A 17,334-nucleotide genomic window follows, 5' to 3' on the forward strand; every position below is an offset into this window, starting at 1 on the left:
TGCATAATATAATAAATACATAATACAATAAAACAATATGCTAAACTCAGTATGTGCTTGCTGACCTCCTGTAAATACAAGCAAAAACCACGTACGATGATTAGCTTCTATCCCCATCCATCCTTATACATAACACATTTGTAGGCAGGAGGGTGGAACAGTGAGTGGGAGAATACTTCTGTTTCATTTTCTTTAGGGCCTATGTTCAGCTGCTAGGGGAGGGGATAAACATACTAGCCTGCCACAAACATAGAGGGGCACACACGGTCTTGGAGTTCAACAAATATTTGTTAAGTACTTCCTGTGGACAAAGTATACTAGGTCATATGGGATATAGAAAATTTAAGTAAAACACTGGTCCCTGCTCTATGGAGCTTATAGAGTCTAGTTGTTGTTATTGTGTCATTGCAGTTGTGTCCAATTCTTCATGACCCAATTTGGGGTTTTCTTGGCAAAGATTCTGGAGTGGTTTGCCAGTTCCTTTTCCAGCCCATTTTACAGATGAGGAACTGAGGCAAACAGGGTTAAGTGACTTTCCCAGGGTCACACAGCTAGTAAGTGTCTGATTCCAAGCCCAGTACTCTATCCATTGTGCCTCCTAGCTGTCCTGCAGTCTCAAGATAGATATAAAACACAGATAATATACAGGATAACATGTACAATTCAAGAGGTATAGAACAGGTGCTTTTTATGCAGTTGAGGTGGGGAAAGGTAATTTTAGATTGTGGGATCAGGCAAGACCATGCTAGAGATCTCTTTTGGGTCGAGTTTTAAAGGATGTATATATAGTTAGTTGTTCATTTGTCAAAGAGCGAGAGAGAAGACATTATAGTTAAAAGTACCCACATGAGCAAAGACACGAGTAGGCAGGAACACATAGGACATATAGTGAATTGTCTGGTTTGGCTTAATTGTACAGAATGTGACAGAAAAGGAAGTAGAGTACCAGATTGTAGAGCGTTTGAATGCTAGGTAAAGGAGTTTGAAGTAGGGAGCCACTGAAGATTTGAGGAGAAGTGCCAGGTCTGTAAAGAAGATTAATGCAGCATCCAAACGAAGGATGGACTGTATTGGGAAGAAGTAAGACCAGGAAGATTACTGTTACAGGACCAGCAGATGGTGATAAGAGCCTACGCTAAGGTTGAGACAGTGGGAATGGAGTGAAGATGTGGAGATATAACCAACAAGCCTTATTAATTTTGCCTGGAAGAATTGGAGGAACACTAACATTTTGAACAAGGAATACTGGCTGGTACTACTGGGAATTGTAGTACCACTAACAGAAGCAGTAATATCATGGGGGTGGGGGAGGTGAGATAGGTTTACAATAAAATAAACTTAGTTTGGGGCATAGAATTTTAGAACTGAATGGAACCTTAAAGTGTTAGGAGGGGCAGCTAAGTAGTGTAGTGGATAGAGCACCGAGCTCTGGAGTCAGGAGAACCTGAATTCAAAGGTGACCTCAGACACTGGACAGTAGCTGTGTGACCTCGGGCAAGTCACTCAACCCCTATTGCCTCAACAACAACAAAAGTTAGGATATCCAATACAGAGAGATACTCTTGTAGAGAAACACAGGATGGGAGCTCAGGAGAAAGAAAGGAGCATGTAGATTTAGAAGTCATCTGTATAGAAATGAGAGTTGAGCAGTGAGAATAAGATTGACACTGATAATAATAAAAGGTGGCACCTGCTGAGCGCTCATTAAATGCTTGCTGACTGATATTTATGTAGCACTGTACACGCGTGTTCTCATTTGAACTTCCAAACAACCCTGTGAAACAGGTACTGTAGCTGATGTCCTCATTTTACAGATAGGTTAACTAAGGCTCAGAGAGGTTCAGTGACTTGGTCATGACCACATAGCTAAAAATAGTGTTAGAAAGGATCTGCACCCAAGTATCCTGATTCCACGTGCAGTACTCTCCCTACTACGTGGCACTGCCTCTGTTACAGAAGGACAGAGCCTTGGAGATTACTGACTTTTAATTTTAAGCCTGGAAGAAGACAAGGAGTATTTAGACAGGAGATTCAAGAAGGTATCTCTGAAACCCAGGGAGAAGACACTACCTTTAGAAGGAAGAGGTGTCTACATGCTGCAAAGAGGTCAAAGAATGAGAACTAAAGAAAGTACTTTAAATCTGGTGCTTCAGAGTTTATTGTTCACCTTTGATGGTGCAGTTCCAGGAGAGTAGTGGGGAGAGGAAGCCAGATTGCAAGGGCATGAAGGAAAGTGGTTAAAGAAGTGGGAACTTGGATAATTCAAGAAGTTTAGCAGTAAAGAGAAAGAGAGGGGATAGGATGGTAACCAGACGTCATATGTAGAATAAGGGGATGCTTTTTTTTTTTTAATATTGGGAAACGTGTAAAGGCAGACGGGAAGAAGCTAGAAGAGAGGGAGAGATTAAAGATATATGAAAGGAAAAAGATAATTGCTGGTACAAGATCCTGGAAAAGATAGGCAGCAATAGGTGCTCCTCAGAAGGATTAGCCATAATAACTAATAGGAACAACTCTTCCAGGGTGGCAAGAGGTAAGGAAGAGAGAATAGATAATACAGCTGAGAAGTTTTAAGGAGTAGAGGATGAAAAATGAAGGAATTCTCTTTAGGTGGTCTCAGTCTTAGTAAAGTAGAAGACTGTAGTTGGAGCAGAAGGAGAAATAACTTGGAACAGTTGTTGCAAGGAATAAGATAGTAAGAATAGAAAGTTTGTTGACCACTAGTGATGGCTTAGCTCAAGTTGTTTACCATAAGTTTATTGTAGATCTTTATTTCATGATTTTTTTCCATCAGAGTTCATTGGATAAATCGGATAATCAGATCTATCCAGGAATAAAGAATGAATATGTCTGAAATAACAAGTATGAGAGAATTTAGAGTGGTGGGTTAGTGAAATATTTAAGGTAATGGATCATATACTTAAAGCTGGATATGGAGATAAGTGAAGATAGTGGAAGAAATACAATGGAGACTGGCGGTTGAGGACAATAGACTATAATGGAGGTTGAAATTAAGTTTAGTGTGAAGGAATGGGAAAGTTGGAAGGACAGGAGACTATGGTTGATGGATAGCATTTCAAAATATAGGATCTTGGAGCAGAAGGAGAAGCCAGGTTTCAATGAAAAGAGAAGAGGTGAAAAGATTATTGGTTGAAAAATTTAATGTAGCAAAGTTTAAGAAGTGAGTAAGGGTTCAAAAGGGTGCTAGAATGGGCCAGGGTGTAGATGAACTAAATTGGAGTGAACTTGGAGAAGTACAGTAGGGCTGCTCAGAATTGTGCTTATGGATTCAGTTAGAGGTAGGCTGTAAACTGTAAGTCAGAGACTGATTGGAAACAAAACATTGGTGTTGTCATTATAAGATAAAAAATATGTTCACATATAGCCCTTTATTGTTGGCAAAGTTGTTTGCATACATTTTCATAAACATTTTCATGTGATCCTCACAACAACTCCGTGAAGTTAGGTGCTCTTTTTATAGATGAGGAATCCAAAGTCAGAGAGGCTGAATGATTTACCAGGTCAGAGAGTTAGTGTGAGAATGTGGGTTTTCCTGACTCTGAGTCTTGGGCTCTCAGTGTCTACTCTATAGTGCCTTTCCAATTAGCTGACATTTTATGTAATACCTTAAGGTTTGCAAAGTGCTTTATATCCATTATCTTACTTGAGCTAAAGAGCAAATGAGATCTAAGAATATTTAAGCATTTATAGTTTGAATTCTGACGGCCAAGGAATATATCTCACATTTGGAACAATGATTCCGTAGAACTAAGTGATGGTTCCCTTACAATATTATTTTACCTAATTTCATATTTTTGTGGAACCATTTATCTTTAGGTGGGGTGTGTATGTGTGTGTACATACAGATACACATAAATACACACATGCAAATTATGTAAATGGTTCTCATATGAGTTTGTGGGAGTCATGAAGATGTGAGTAATCTCACTAATAATTTGATCATTTCCCTGTTCTATTAATAACCCTCAAAATTCCTTTAAAAATAAAATAATAATAGAATTCAGTTTCCATGAAAGATGGCATTAAGTATCTCAGTTATAAGGCCTTTTATTTTATAAATTAGATAAAATACTTGCTCCAAATATTGCAATAGGTCTGCCCATAGAAGAGTCAGAACCCGAATCCAGAAATAGAATTTAGCCTTTGAATGACATCATGTTCTAGTAGAACAGAAGGAAATAATCAGGAAGAAAATGTCACCATTCTGGAGCATGGAGTCCAAAATCTGTGAAGTAGACAAGTCTACCATAAAATAAACAAAGCTAATAAGAAAATTATAGTATATAATAGAAAATTTCAATTTAGGTTTAACTTGTAAATAAAGTGTTATATATTCTACTGAAATAGTAGAAGATTAAGTAAGGTCATGCGTGCAACAAAAAAAGCTGGGAAGGAATAAAGCATATAGGAATCATGGCATTATTTTCTTGTTATATGCCTAAGTCTTGTGTCTGCTTTGAAATTCAGCTTTGAAAGACTTATAAGGGGAACAGTGATAGTGATTTTAAAATTTGGAACATAGAAATTAGGTCTCATTTCACCTCTTCTCTGGGCAAAATAATTCAAATAACAATTTTCTTGTTTTTTTTAAAAGTTTTAATCATCCACAATCTCCTTCACATCCTCTTACCCCAATCCCCTATCCCTAATTAAGAAAGAACTAAAGAAAAACAAAACCAAAAATCAAACATTTTTAATCAAAGCAAATTTCCACATTACCCATGTCCAAAAAAAATTTGGCCCATTTTACATTTAGTTCTTTACCACTCTATCAGGTAATGGGGTAGTGTTTTTCATTACTTGTTTTCTAGAATATTGGTTGGTCATTATGCTGATAAGAATTTTTTTTCCTTTGACCTGGAAGGACTATGATGTTCTAGGGAGTTTTCATTTTGGGGTTTCTTTCAGAAAGTAATGGATTCATTCCATTTCTCTCTGGTTCTAAGAAATGTGGGCAGTTTGTTTTTAAGGTTTCTTGAAATGTGATGTCTAGGTTCTTTTTTTCTTTTGGCCATGGCATTCAGATAGTCCATTGATTCTTAAATTCTTTTCTCCTTGATGTGTTTTTCAAGTCAGTTTTTTCTGGGGGTTTTACGTGTTTGTGTTTTTTTTGTTATGAGGTATCTTACTTTTTCTTTTATTTTTTCAGTCTTTCTGACTTTAATATTTGTTGCTTCATGAAATCATTGACTTTTATTCAGTCATTTTAATTTTCAGAGACTTTGTTGCTTGAACAAGGTTTTGTATCTCTTGTGTCTAGCTGTTAATTCTCTTTCCAGTTCTTCCATTTCTTTTCCAGATTTTTTCTCTAAAACATTCTTATTTCATTTATAAAAGCATTTTAAACTCTTTTTTAAGCTCTTCATTTCTTCCCAGAATTCTAGTTGAGTTTGAGCCCAGCTTATGTTTTTCTCTGAGGCATTGCTTGTTGGTGTTTTGGAGATAGTCTCCCCTCTGCATTTGTGTCTTGAATGTTTCTGCTACCAAAATAGATTATAGTTAGTGTTCTTTTTTGTTTGCTCATTGTTCTAGTCTACTCCCTGCTTTTGGACTTCATGTTAGATCTGGAGTCTGTGGCACTTTTGGAGGGAAAGTGTAGGTTGGTACTGTTGCTGCTTTCTTGGAATATTGCGTATTGTATTTTTCCAGGATCTTAGGAACAGCATTCTTTTGTTGTTCCCACAGTGGTCCGATCCAGGGCAAAGTCTGGTATGAGCTGCCCTCTGGTGTCAGCTCTGCAAGCTCCTCACCTGGGTTTTGTTCTGCATAAGAATAGACTGCTGTTGGACCAGCCCCTGTCAAATAGCTGGAAAGCTCTGACAGAAGTGTAGGTCCTTTGGTCTGCAGCTCTTCCTTTGGTTATTCCTCTGCAGGCTGAGCTAGATGCTAGAAGAACCTGAGCTTGAGGTCTGATCCATCTCTCTGCTCCTTGCTTTTGAACTTCCTCCTTTTCCCTTAAACAGCCTAAGGCCTTCCTACCTGAAGATGCTACTCTCCAAGCAAGTCCCCTTCTTACTCCACTCTGGATCTGTGATCAGGAACTGAGTAGTGGGTAACAAAGCTGCCAGTTGACGCCTGGTGTGGGTCTTGTGGGGCCCATGTGTCGTCTGGGATGCCCTTTTGCTGATGATATGCAGCCTCTCCCAGAATAACACTCTGCAGTGATCCTGACCCTTCCCTAGTGTCTCTGTCTCCCCATGCAAAACTGGGCTCACTGTGCCTTTTTCTGGATTTCTCCATCAAGATCAGTTTGGTACATTTTCTAGACCTGTTTGGAGGAATCTTATGATAGAGAGCTTGCCCAGCTCCTTCTTACCGTTCTGCCTTCTTGGCTCTGCCCTAAAATGGTAGTTTTCAAAAAGATTTGATTTTATAGAGTACTGATCAAACAACAGGTGAATTTTTTGTGCACAACTATATGCTAGGCATTGTGGGAGTGAGGGAAAGGAACACAAATGATAAGAGTTCCTTGCCCGCAAGAAAAAAAATCTTGTTGGGTGTAAGATATACACACAGAAAAAGATAATAGTAAGAGGCAGTATATGGAAAGTGGCAGACACAATGTAGTGCACACAATGTAGGGCACCAGACAGAGAAGAGACTAATTTAATTTCTGTGTTTGGTACCCCTAGTACCTAGAATAAGTACTTAGTTGTCAGCTTCTGCCAGACTAACCTCACTTTCCTTTTTCATATGATAGATCAGGGTGGACATAATTAATCAATGTAATATACACAAAGCTGGGAGGGATATAGTTAATACACTGACTTTCATAATCAAGATGCAAAAAGATCATGACATGCTAGAATGGTAAGACTTAGGCAAATTAGATTAAATTTCCTAAAGGGAAATGAACTTGAGTTCAGTAAAATCAGTTTCACAAGCACAAGATAGAACTAAGGGGTTTGAGTGAACTGAAGCCAGAACAGTAAGTGTTTACAATGCAACAATGCAGACAAATAAGTTATTGTTCTTTTAGGAATCTTTGTGAAGACATATTGCCTAGTCCAAGGGAGCTCATAGTCCTGCTCTATTCTTCCCATTAATTACATCTAGTATACTTCATTTTGGGTGCCAACTTTTGAAGATGACATTATCAAGTTAGCATAGTTTCCAGAGTAGGGTGACTAGCCTGCTGAAGGTTTCAAGCCGCTGCCTGCCATAGAGGGATCACTAGAAGGAACCTAGGATGTTGTGCTTTGAGAAATAAAGTCTTGGGAGATCAAGAGAGATGATAGGAGAAGGACTGTCATGTAACGGGCTGCCTAGGTCATTAATTAGTAGATGCCTCTTCACAAGAGATCTTCCAGGAAAGGCTACATGATCACTTGTTGGAAATATAGGGAAATTCTTGCTAAGATCTGATCTCTAAAGATGAGTGATTGTGGTGATAAGAGGATTTATACTACACAATATAAAGTTGAAGAAAATGGAGATTTGTCTGGAGAAATTAAAACTTAGGAGGGACATGATCACTGTCTTCAAGAATTGGATTTGTCCTTCTTAGACCTAGAGGGAAGAATGGGAACAATAGATAGAAGTTTGTGGTGTGCTTTTAAGCTTGATTATTAAAATAAATTCTCAGCAATTAAAATCTGTTCTAAAAGTGGGTTTTCTTCATGGTTGCTGACGGTTTCTAGGGAGTGGTTGAATAACTACAGTATACGATATTGTATAGGAGATTTCCCATTCATATATGTATTGAGCTAAGATGACCTCTGGTTCCTTCTAATTCTGTGTTTCTGTTTATTCATAAGGTGTTAGAAAGTTGGTGAGTAGAGAGACAGGTGTGACTGGAACATAGAGTTCATGTATGTGAATAGTAGATGATAAAGGATGATAGGTTGGACCAAATTTTGGAGGCCTCAAAGATCAAGCCATATATATAGTTTTTACTTTATTCTTAAACTTTTGTTTCATAGAACCTTGAATTGTCACAGAGCAGCCAAAGAGATTTCATGAAGGAAAAAAGTTCAAGTGGTGAGAGACACATACAATAAACCTGTCAGCTTTGTCTCAATTGGTTGTATATAAGCATGTGCATTCAACTGATGTACAGAACCATCAACCATTGGTTTAATTCTATTATGTGACAAAAAATATTTCATTATAGACTGGTATTATTAATTGAATGCATTCAGTAACATAGTGCAGACAATTCTTAGTCTTTCTTGGTATAGGGAATGTAAAATAATCAGTGTCCATGTATAGGCTTGGGTTTTTTAATCTGTGAATTGTATTGGGGTTTTTTTTTTAAATGATATCAATCATTATGGGAAATTTGATGAGAAAACAAAAGTGTTCATGTCCAAGACTAACAATCCTATTTCGGGTACTAAATATAAAACAAATGCAAAAGTGATTATAACTGTCTCTGATTTGCAGACTATATTTACCCTACTAGCTCTAAATTTTGTGATCTTGTATCCGTACTTTAGAAAATTGATCCATGGTTCCAGCAAAATTGCAAAGGTATTTACAAACAAACAAACGAAATTTTAAAAAGAACTTTTAAATCTTTAAAGCAAAAATATTAGCTTATGTAAGTTTAGAGGAAAATTAAAGTTATTGTCAGGCATCCTACAAGTAAGCTATCACTTCCAGTGTTTCCAATATAAAACACTAATAGAATCATCATATCCTCATTAAGCAAGCTATTTCTGTGATCATTCAGTTTGGGAGAAGAATTATCTGGAAAAAGTATGTTTTTTAAAAAATCAGACTTACGTTATTTGGTAGCATTTCTAATAGTCATTGAGGGTTGTTGAGAACAGAGAGTTGCCTTTTGTGTGTGTATGTGTTCCCAGCACTTAGCACAGGACCTGACACAGAGTAAGAACTTAATTAATGCTTGTTGACTGACAAAAATAACTTAAGATCATGCTGAGTTTTTGTTCAAATGTAGGATTCCCCTATGGTTTAAAAAAAAACAACTTTGAAAACAAATGTAATAGCTAGTAGCTTTTTGAAAAAAGGAGTGAGATGATTAAAACTAAATTTTGGACAATAGCTACTACATATGTTCTGTCACCTCTGAAGATAAATAATTCAACTTAGGGAATTACATATGCTTACAATGATTGAGTTGTAGGGAATAAAAAGATAAAAAATATAGTAAGCATGCAGTGGTACTTAAATATTTATTGAATTGAGTTGAAACCGACGGTCGATGTCCTTGACGACATTTAAATAGTAATGTTAAATCAACAACAGGAAAAACTTTTAAGTTAGCTCTGATGAAGCAATACAGATAGTGAAAGTTTGATGAATTTTTGTAGTAGATTAGAAATAGGAGGACAGTGAGCTATTTCATTGATGATCTTTAGGTTATTTATAAACCAGGTACTTAAGCATCTGAACTAGAAAACTTCTCTGACTCACAATTGTGTATATATTTTCCTGAATAAAAATTATTTCCATACATTCATTCATGGACTTTTTATTTCTCGTGTCAACCACAAGTGTTTAATTTGTTTTTGAGTACCAGTAATGTATTAGTGATATCACAGTTGATGACTTCAATATTAAAAGTTCTGTAAGAACATTGACTTCAGTATCTTGGCACTTCAAATTGGAGAAAAAAATTGTTGGTTGAAAGAACTCCAATTAGGTTAGAGAACATGATTTGTTTTCAAACTCTGAAGTGCTATCACATAAAAGAGGAATTATCTTTACTCCTTTTGGGCTGTAGGGCAAAGCTAGACCCATGGTAAAAACCAGGAACACAAATTTTGACATACTATGTAAAAACTTCCTTACCAGTAGAGCCGTTCTAAAACAGAATGGGCTGCTTTGGAAGATTTCTGAGTGAAGTTAGGTATTTATGTTGTAAAGGGGATTGGACTGGATGATATTCTTTTCCAATCAGGGGATCATATGATTCTATGAACTTCAAAGTTGAACTTCATGAACTTGCTCATGAAGAGCCTTATTTGAAGGCAACCATTTCCTTTCCTTTGCTCTCCTCCTATGCAGCTTTGAGTACTGCCCCAGTTAAAGAGGCAGAATTTGTGGCCCTGATAAAATCTTGTGTTTTCAATTGAAACCATTCCAGTATCTTTGCCCCCAAAACCCCAAAAGGGCTCACAAAGAGTTACATACAACTGAAATGACTGAACAACAAAAAATTGTTGAGAAAGCTATTCATATCACCTTGACTTCAGAGATTTTCTTTATTCTCTGACTTGCACTGTCTCCTGGTTAGAAAGCAAATGATAGAACTAAACTGACTATTTGGAACTGTCGACTATTAAAATAACAGTACTTTAATTTCTGCTGGTTTAATTGCAGTCACTGAGTTATCTGAACTAACAAAAATATTGTGACATAAAACAGATTGTTTAAATTCTTTCTTCTGTATGTTTGTTATTTAGCCATTTTCAGTTGCATCCAACTCTTCATAATCCCTTTTGGGGTTTCCTTGGTAAAGATACTGGGATGCTTTGCCTTTTCCTTCTCTAGCTCATTTTACAGATGAGGAAACTGAGGCAAACAGGAGTTCAAGTACTTGCCCAATGTCACACAGCTAAAAAGTGTCCAAGGCCAGATGTGAACTCAGGACTTCCTGACTCCAGGCTCAGCACTCTTATCTACTGCTCCACTTAATTGCCCATAATTCTCTCTCTCTCTCTCTCTTTTTTTTTTTTAACATTCAATGTCACTGCCTTTGAGTAAGGTCAGGAATAAAAGCATATTTTAATATTTTTAAAAATACAATTGCTGGAAAGATAGTCAGCATTAAACATTATTATTGGTTATGTGATCAACATTGAATAGTAGTTTTGCTGTAGTTCATATTTTGGTATTCTCTATTTAACCACATGCAAGCCATATTATATGTATACACATATACATGTAAAATACACCATAGTCATTCTGCCTTCTCTTTCCATCATAACTAACATCTGTCTTCTATTTCACTACTCAAAATTTGGTAAATCATACATAAGAAAACCCAGAATTTTTTCTATAATAAGGGCATCTTCATGTTCATTGTTCAAAAGAGATACATATATCTATATCTATATGCACACACACACACACACACACACACACACACACAAACACACGCTCACACACTCTTCTAAGAGGGAAAAGGTTTGAAGGCCTTTTTTGTACTCAGTTTTACCCAGGCAAAATAATTGAAAATGGAAATTTGATGCCAGTTCTTATCCTGCTATTCAGTTAAATTACTCTAAAACCTTCCCTTCTGTGCTGGATAATTCAAATCATGTATGTGCATGTATATGTCTAGCATAACAATTTGGATGTGGAGTGTTTCCCAGCCAAAAAAAAAAAAACCACCTATCATGTGGGAAATACACATATTTCCAAGAGTTGAACATTTCCTTTATTGTTACATTATTAGACACTAATTAGCTAATTATACTATCTAATAATAGCTAGTCTTTAGTGCTAGCAAATAACGTTTTGCATATATTATCTCGTTGTGATTTATCTTATTTGATCCTCACAACAATCCTGTGAGGCAGGCTCTATTAATGTCCCCATTTTACAGTTAAGAAAACTGAGGCCAAGAGAGGTTAAGTAACTTGCCCAGGATCACACAGTTGTTAAATATCTGAGTCAGGGTTTGGATTCAGGCTTTCCTGGATCCAAGTCCAAGCCTTAGTCTGACACCTTGGAATCAATTCATCTCTGACAGTAAGAAGGTGAGTCCTACACTCCCTGCCAGTCAGTGGCCTTGTCTCCAACATGACCATGCCTTCTCTTATCACCAGATATGTTATTCACTCAACACCTTCCTCCACTGTTCCAAGTTTCCAGTCCCCTCCCTTCTACATCCTTCATCAGCCCTTCAGGGAAGGTTTAACATACTTATAACCTCATCCCCTCCCCTAACCCCCATAGCAGCAGGTACCACTGAAAAATTCCACTAACTCCTCAATACCTATATACTCACCCCCAGCTTATACTTATATACTTATAGCTTATATAGTGTTCCTAAAGTCTGTACATGTAGGCAAAAATGCATATTTTCAAGAAATGACATGAATGAAATTTTCAACAACATTTTATTTAATTGGGATATTAACAAAAAACATCTTCAATATGATTTTCATCATTTGTGATGAAAAAGTTGATGCGCTTTGCAAGATTCACGTGAACTTGATGCAGTAGCTCCATGTTGCCGTCAATTTGGGCACATTTACTCTTTATGCATTCATTCAATCAAGTGTGTTGCATCTGTGATTTTTATTGAATACACCTTCTCCTTTAGCATACCCCAGAAAAAGAAGTCGCTGAACAACACAGAGTCTTTAGTGAAATGGTTAATGAGATGTTAATGAGATGTCCTATGTATCCAGACTTTAGGGACACCCTGTATACTCACTGCCCTCCAAGTATCCATTTGGAGTATTAGGCTCTGGAGCTGTGAACTAATGAGTTAGGCACACCTCCCCTTGCCCCGCTCCCTTTTCATTTTGAATGGGACAGTGAGTCATACAGGATGAGCTAGTATGGATGGGTTGCAGTATACCTCGAAGATCTTATGACTATTGTCTTTACCCCCAAACCCAGCCTTCTTCTGAACTTCCCTTTTTTATGTGAAGGACACTACAGTCCTCATCAGACAGCAACCTTGGTCTCATCCTCAGCCTTCACTTGCACTCACCTCATATATATATATATATAATCAGTTGACACATCTATATATATATATATATATATATACACATATATAATCAGTTGACACATCTACACCTGCACCTCTTGCCATTTCTCTCTACTAACAAAACTACCCACTTGGTCAGACCCTGATCGTCTCTGGCATAGACTTTTCTAACAGCCTCCTAATTGGTCTCCCTTCCTCAGGTCTCTCTCTGCCAATCCAACCTCCACACAGCTTCCAAAATGATTTTTCAAAAGCATAGGTCTGGCCATGTTTATACCCTCCCCTATTCAATAAACTCTAGTGGTTCTCTATCGATTCCAGAGTCAAATATCCTATCCGTATCTTATCCTTTTTCTATTTTTTGTATGTTTTATAAAATACATAATTGTATGGTAATATGTATATATATACATATAAATAAATATACACAATGGTGCTATGCACAAAAGAAATTTTACTGCTGGGGTGCACTGGTTCAAACCCACCTCTGACCCCACCACGCGCATCTAGCATAAATTACTAAAAGAAACTATTTATATTTTTCCTAGGATTTTTCCCCCTGTGATTTCCATTTTACAAACTGCTCCTGTCATTAGGGTAAAAAGGAAGAGATGTCAAGAGAGCTAGAAAAAAGGTCCAATATGTCAGTTTTTCTTGTATGTTCTGTCTCTAGCTGAATTATCGTTCCTTAAGGAAAATAAACTTTGTTTTTATAGTTTTTCCAAATTTCTTGGCATATAGTTTTGTTTGTTTTGTTTAGGGATCAGACCTGTGATTTCATTAGTTAGGGACAACCTGATGGGAAACTCCCTCTACCACAGCAAAATTGTACTTCCCTTCTATGTGGTTTTGAAAGAGTCTTACAGAATTGCCTGGGGGAAGCGAGAGATGCAGTGACTTGCACAGAATCGCAACAGCCAGTTTGTGTCAGAAGCAGATCTGGAAACCTGGCCTTCTTGATTCTAAGCTTTACTTTTCATTTTGCCACAGCATCTCTCCAGTATGTCAATAAGTATTGATTGTACTAAAACTTAAATCTTATTCACATAAATATTCTTGTCACTCTCTGTCTCTTCGTGGTTATACTGCTGTAATCATCTGGGCTATAATTTTCCATAATCTGAAATGGTAATGAATACATCCCTGCCTTATTTTCTGTTATTTTCAGGTAGATGGGTGTAGTTTTTTAAAAATGAAAGAGAAGACTTTGTTTCATTAGTTGTTTCTATGGTTTGTTAGTTATTTCTGCCATTAGTTCCATTCACATCAATTCATAGAATTGGAACCTAGAGACAGTTTTAGAGTATTCAGAACAAGTTCTATTAAAAAATATTTTTTAAAAAGCAGTATTATGTAGTCTTACATAATTTAACTCCTAGCATTTTGCTTTATCCCTACTTACCTGTTTAAATTGTATCTGACTCCAGGTTTATAATGTAGTGACCCCAGGGTGACCCAGGGAAGTAGGACAGGTTTGCTTTTTCAGTTTTTTCTAATGCTCTGTGGCCTAGAGTGTGTTTCCCTCTGGAAAACACTCAGTCACCTTGGTGATGATTCTAAACCAAAGCCATCTTACAGATGCCTCTCTTAAAGGGATAGATACACCACAGACTGAGGCCCGAGATTCCTTGTTAATTGGTGTATATGCCAACTTCTCTAATTGGTTCAGACATCTTGGCTCTATCTTGGTATAGTTGATCTGATCACTTTTTGGCAGCTTTACATAGATCCATTGGAATATGTTGTAATTAAAGTATATTTAAAATCTTTGTCCATCATTTTTGGTTGGCTGGCTGGCTTGTTATGCATAGATCGATTGATTGATTGATGATTGGTGGATAGATGGATGGATGGATGGATGTCTTTGGCTTGGATTTATACCAAGGAAACCCTAAGAGAAACCATTCAGTTTTGAATCACTGATGAATGATGATGTGCTTTTAAAAAGTATCTGTTTAGGAAAAATAGTTATTAATCCATATGGAATTACAAAAATTAATTTTTCATCAGTCGTACCATGTCACAAATTGGTCTTGAAGGCTTCTGTGGGGGGTTTTTTGCTTAGTTTTTCTGATAGAAGTGATTTTTGGTTAATGTCTTCTAATTAAATTACAAACTGGTTAAATCTAGAGCTACTTCTCTTTGCTAGAGTAACAGTAATATTAAGCACATAAAATAGTAATTCTCTAGAAAATTTTAAGATAGTAAATATCAGGGGTTTGTGTTTGAGAATGAATTATTGATTTTTAATTTGAATACCATTTCTAGTGAATGGTTTTTGAGTTGTAGCCATTGAAAAACAAAGCAAACCGTGCTTAAAGGAAATAAATCTTTATCTCTGTATGTAAAATATGAAACTCAGTTCATTCTTCCCAGAGAGAACATTTTTAGAAATATGGTATAATATGTACCATTAATACTGTATTCTGTAAAATTATGTACTGTATATAACTATTATTTCCTTTTAGCCCCTAGAAAAATAAGCTCTAAGTTTCCAGTAAACAGAAGAGGATTTCGAAGGGGATATCGCAGCGTCAATAGGGAGCCTGCTCAGGAAGATATTGATCTTCTCACCAAACGGGTTCTTTCTGCCAGACTGCTGAAAATCAATGAGCTGCAAAATGAAGTGACTGAACTCCAGGTCAAATTAGATGAGCTGCTAAAAGAAAACAAGGCTTTGAAAAGGCTTCAGTACAGACAGGAGAAAGCCCTGAATAAGTTTGAAGATACAGAAAATGAAATCTCACAACTTATAGTCAGACATAACAATGAGATTAAGGTACTAAAAGAGCGCTTAAGAAAATCTCAAGAGAAAGAACGGGCAACTGATAAAAAGGTGAAAGACACAGAGTGTGAACTTTATAAGACAAAATGTTCTTTAAAGAAACTGAAAAAGCTCTCTGAATCTAAGCACCTACCTGAACGAGAAGATCTAGCAAAGAAACTAGTCTTAGCAGAGAACAAATTAGATGATACCGAGAAAAAAATTAAGGTGAATTTTAAAGAACCTCTTCTAATTATATTGTCTTGTGTCACTTTCCATTAGGAATTTAATAATGTGCTCTGTTTAAAACCAGTTTCTGTTTTACTAAAACCCCTTGAAAAAATGAAACCTTTTAGTAGTTTGTGTATAGGAAGCTAGAGGAAATAAAAGGGGAATGTGAAAAATTAAACTTTGAAAAATTTTATTAGTACATCAGCTTTTCTGAGAAGTAAATTACCTGGTTCTGTCAAGCCATTCTTGGAATGTACTCCACCTTCTTTGTGGTTTCCCAACTTATTGCTATAGTAGTCTTTGTCTTTCATGAAGTCATTTCCAGGTCTGTTAAAGAAAAAAAAAGCTACAGGAAAAGTCCTTGAGGAAGCTAGGTGGCTCAGTGGATAAAGCACTGCACCTGGAATCAGGAAGACCTGAGTTCAAAATCAGCCTCAGAAACTTATTATTAAGCTGTGTGATCCTGGACAAGTCACTTAACCTGCCCACTTCAGTTTACTCATCTATAAAAAGATAATAATAGCACCCCCCCATAGTTATTGTGAGAATAAAATGAAATGATATTTGTGAAGCTCTTTGCAAACCTTAAAGTATTATAAAAATGTTAATTATTATTGTTATTATCACTCTTGTGAATTGCTAAATTAGTTTCTTCAAACAGATGCAGCACGAATTAGAAGTTCATAGTGGAAAAGACTATAGTAGTATTTTTTTTTTTTTTTGGCAAGGCAGTTGGGGTTAAGTAACTTGCCCAAGGTCACACAGCTAGTACACGTGTCAAGTGTCTGAGACTGGATTTGAACTCAGGTCTTCCTGACTCCAGGGCCAGTGCTCTACTCACTGCGCCACCTAGCTGCCCCTATAGTAAGATTTTTAGCACATAAAAATAGTAATTCACTAAAAGGTACATACTCTAGTAACTTGAAAGAATTAATGCCCCTCTGATAGTATATAACACAATAATTTACTTGTCATGATTTAAGCTTGAGAGACAGCCTGGTATAGTGGCTAGAACCCCCCCTCTGAGGACAGAAGATCTGAGTTCAAGGCTTGCCTCAAATATACTGACTCTCCCCTGGTGAGTCATTTAATTTCTCTGGGCCCCCAGTAATCCAGTAGGACTATCTACTGCAGAGCAGATAGTGATAAGCATTGATAGAGGGAATTTGCACACTCAAACTCTTATGCCACAGGTCTGGTCCCAAAAAAATGATCAGACCTGTTACTTTCCAGTAATGAGAAAGCTGTGTCAGCAGAGCAGGGAAATTTTCAGCTCCATTTTACTCTTCTAGCAAAGGGCATCCTATCAGCCTGAAAGTACAGGATTGCTCCCCACTCAATACCCTACTTTTTACCTTTCCTGGGTGCAGTTGTTAGAGATCAAGGATTTATAATAATGCTTTCCTGCAAATTCAAGTACTTTTCAGATTTTCTTGATTCTTCCAAAGTGATGTAAAGGAAGGAAGGGATTTCTATCTTTATTTACTTTTCAGTTTGAAGGGGAGGAAAATGGCCACAAGCAGTGGCAAATTCTCTCTGGCTTTAGTTCAGCTATTCATTTTAAAGAAAAGTGTTGTATATTAGGGACAGTATTATTAACTCAGTAACAGTTTTTCATGCTATATTTACCCCATAGCATGTTCATAAGTAATTGAATTATTTAAAATACAGCACAAAGTTA

At 36.7% G+C, this 17,334-nt stretch overlaps 1 protein-coding gene across 1 annotated transcript in view; it reads left to right on the forward strand.

The window, feature by feature from the left end:
* LCA5 (lebercilin LCA5) overlaps nucleotides 1-17,334 on the forward strand; it is a 47,502-nt gene that overhangs the window by 10,435 nt on the left and 19,733 nt on the right. The window contains 1 exon segment of the mRNA XM_036767581.1: nucleotides 15,127-15,650. Within this exon segment, the coding sequence (XP_036623476.1) occupies nucleotides 15,127-15,650 (524 nt within the window).

Source organism: Trichosurus vulpecula, chromosome 7 (assembly GCF_011100635.1).
Source record: "Trichosurus vulpecula isolate mTriVul1 chromosome 7, mTriVul1.pri, whole genome shotgun sequence".
Taxonomy (NCBI): domain Eukaryota; kingdom Metazoa; phylum Chordata; class Mammalia; order Diprotodontia; family Phalangeridae; genus Trichosurus; species Trichosurus vulpecula.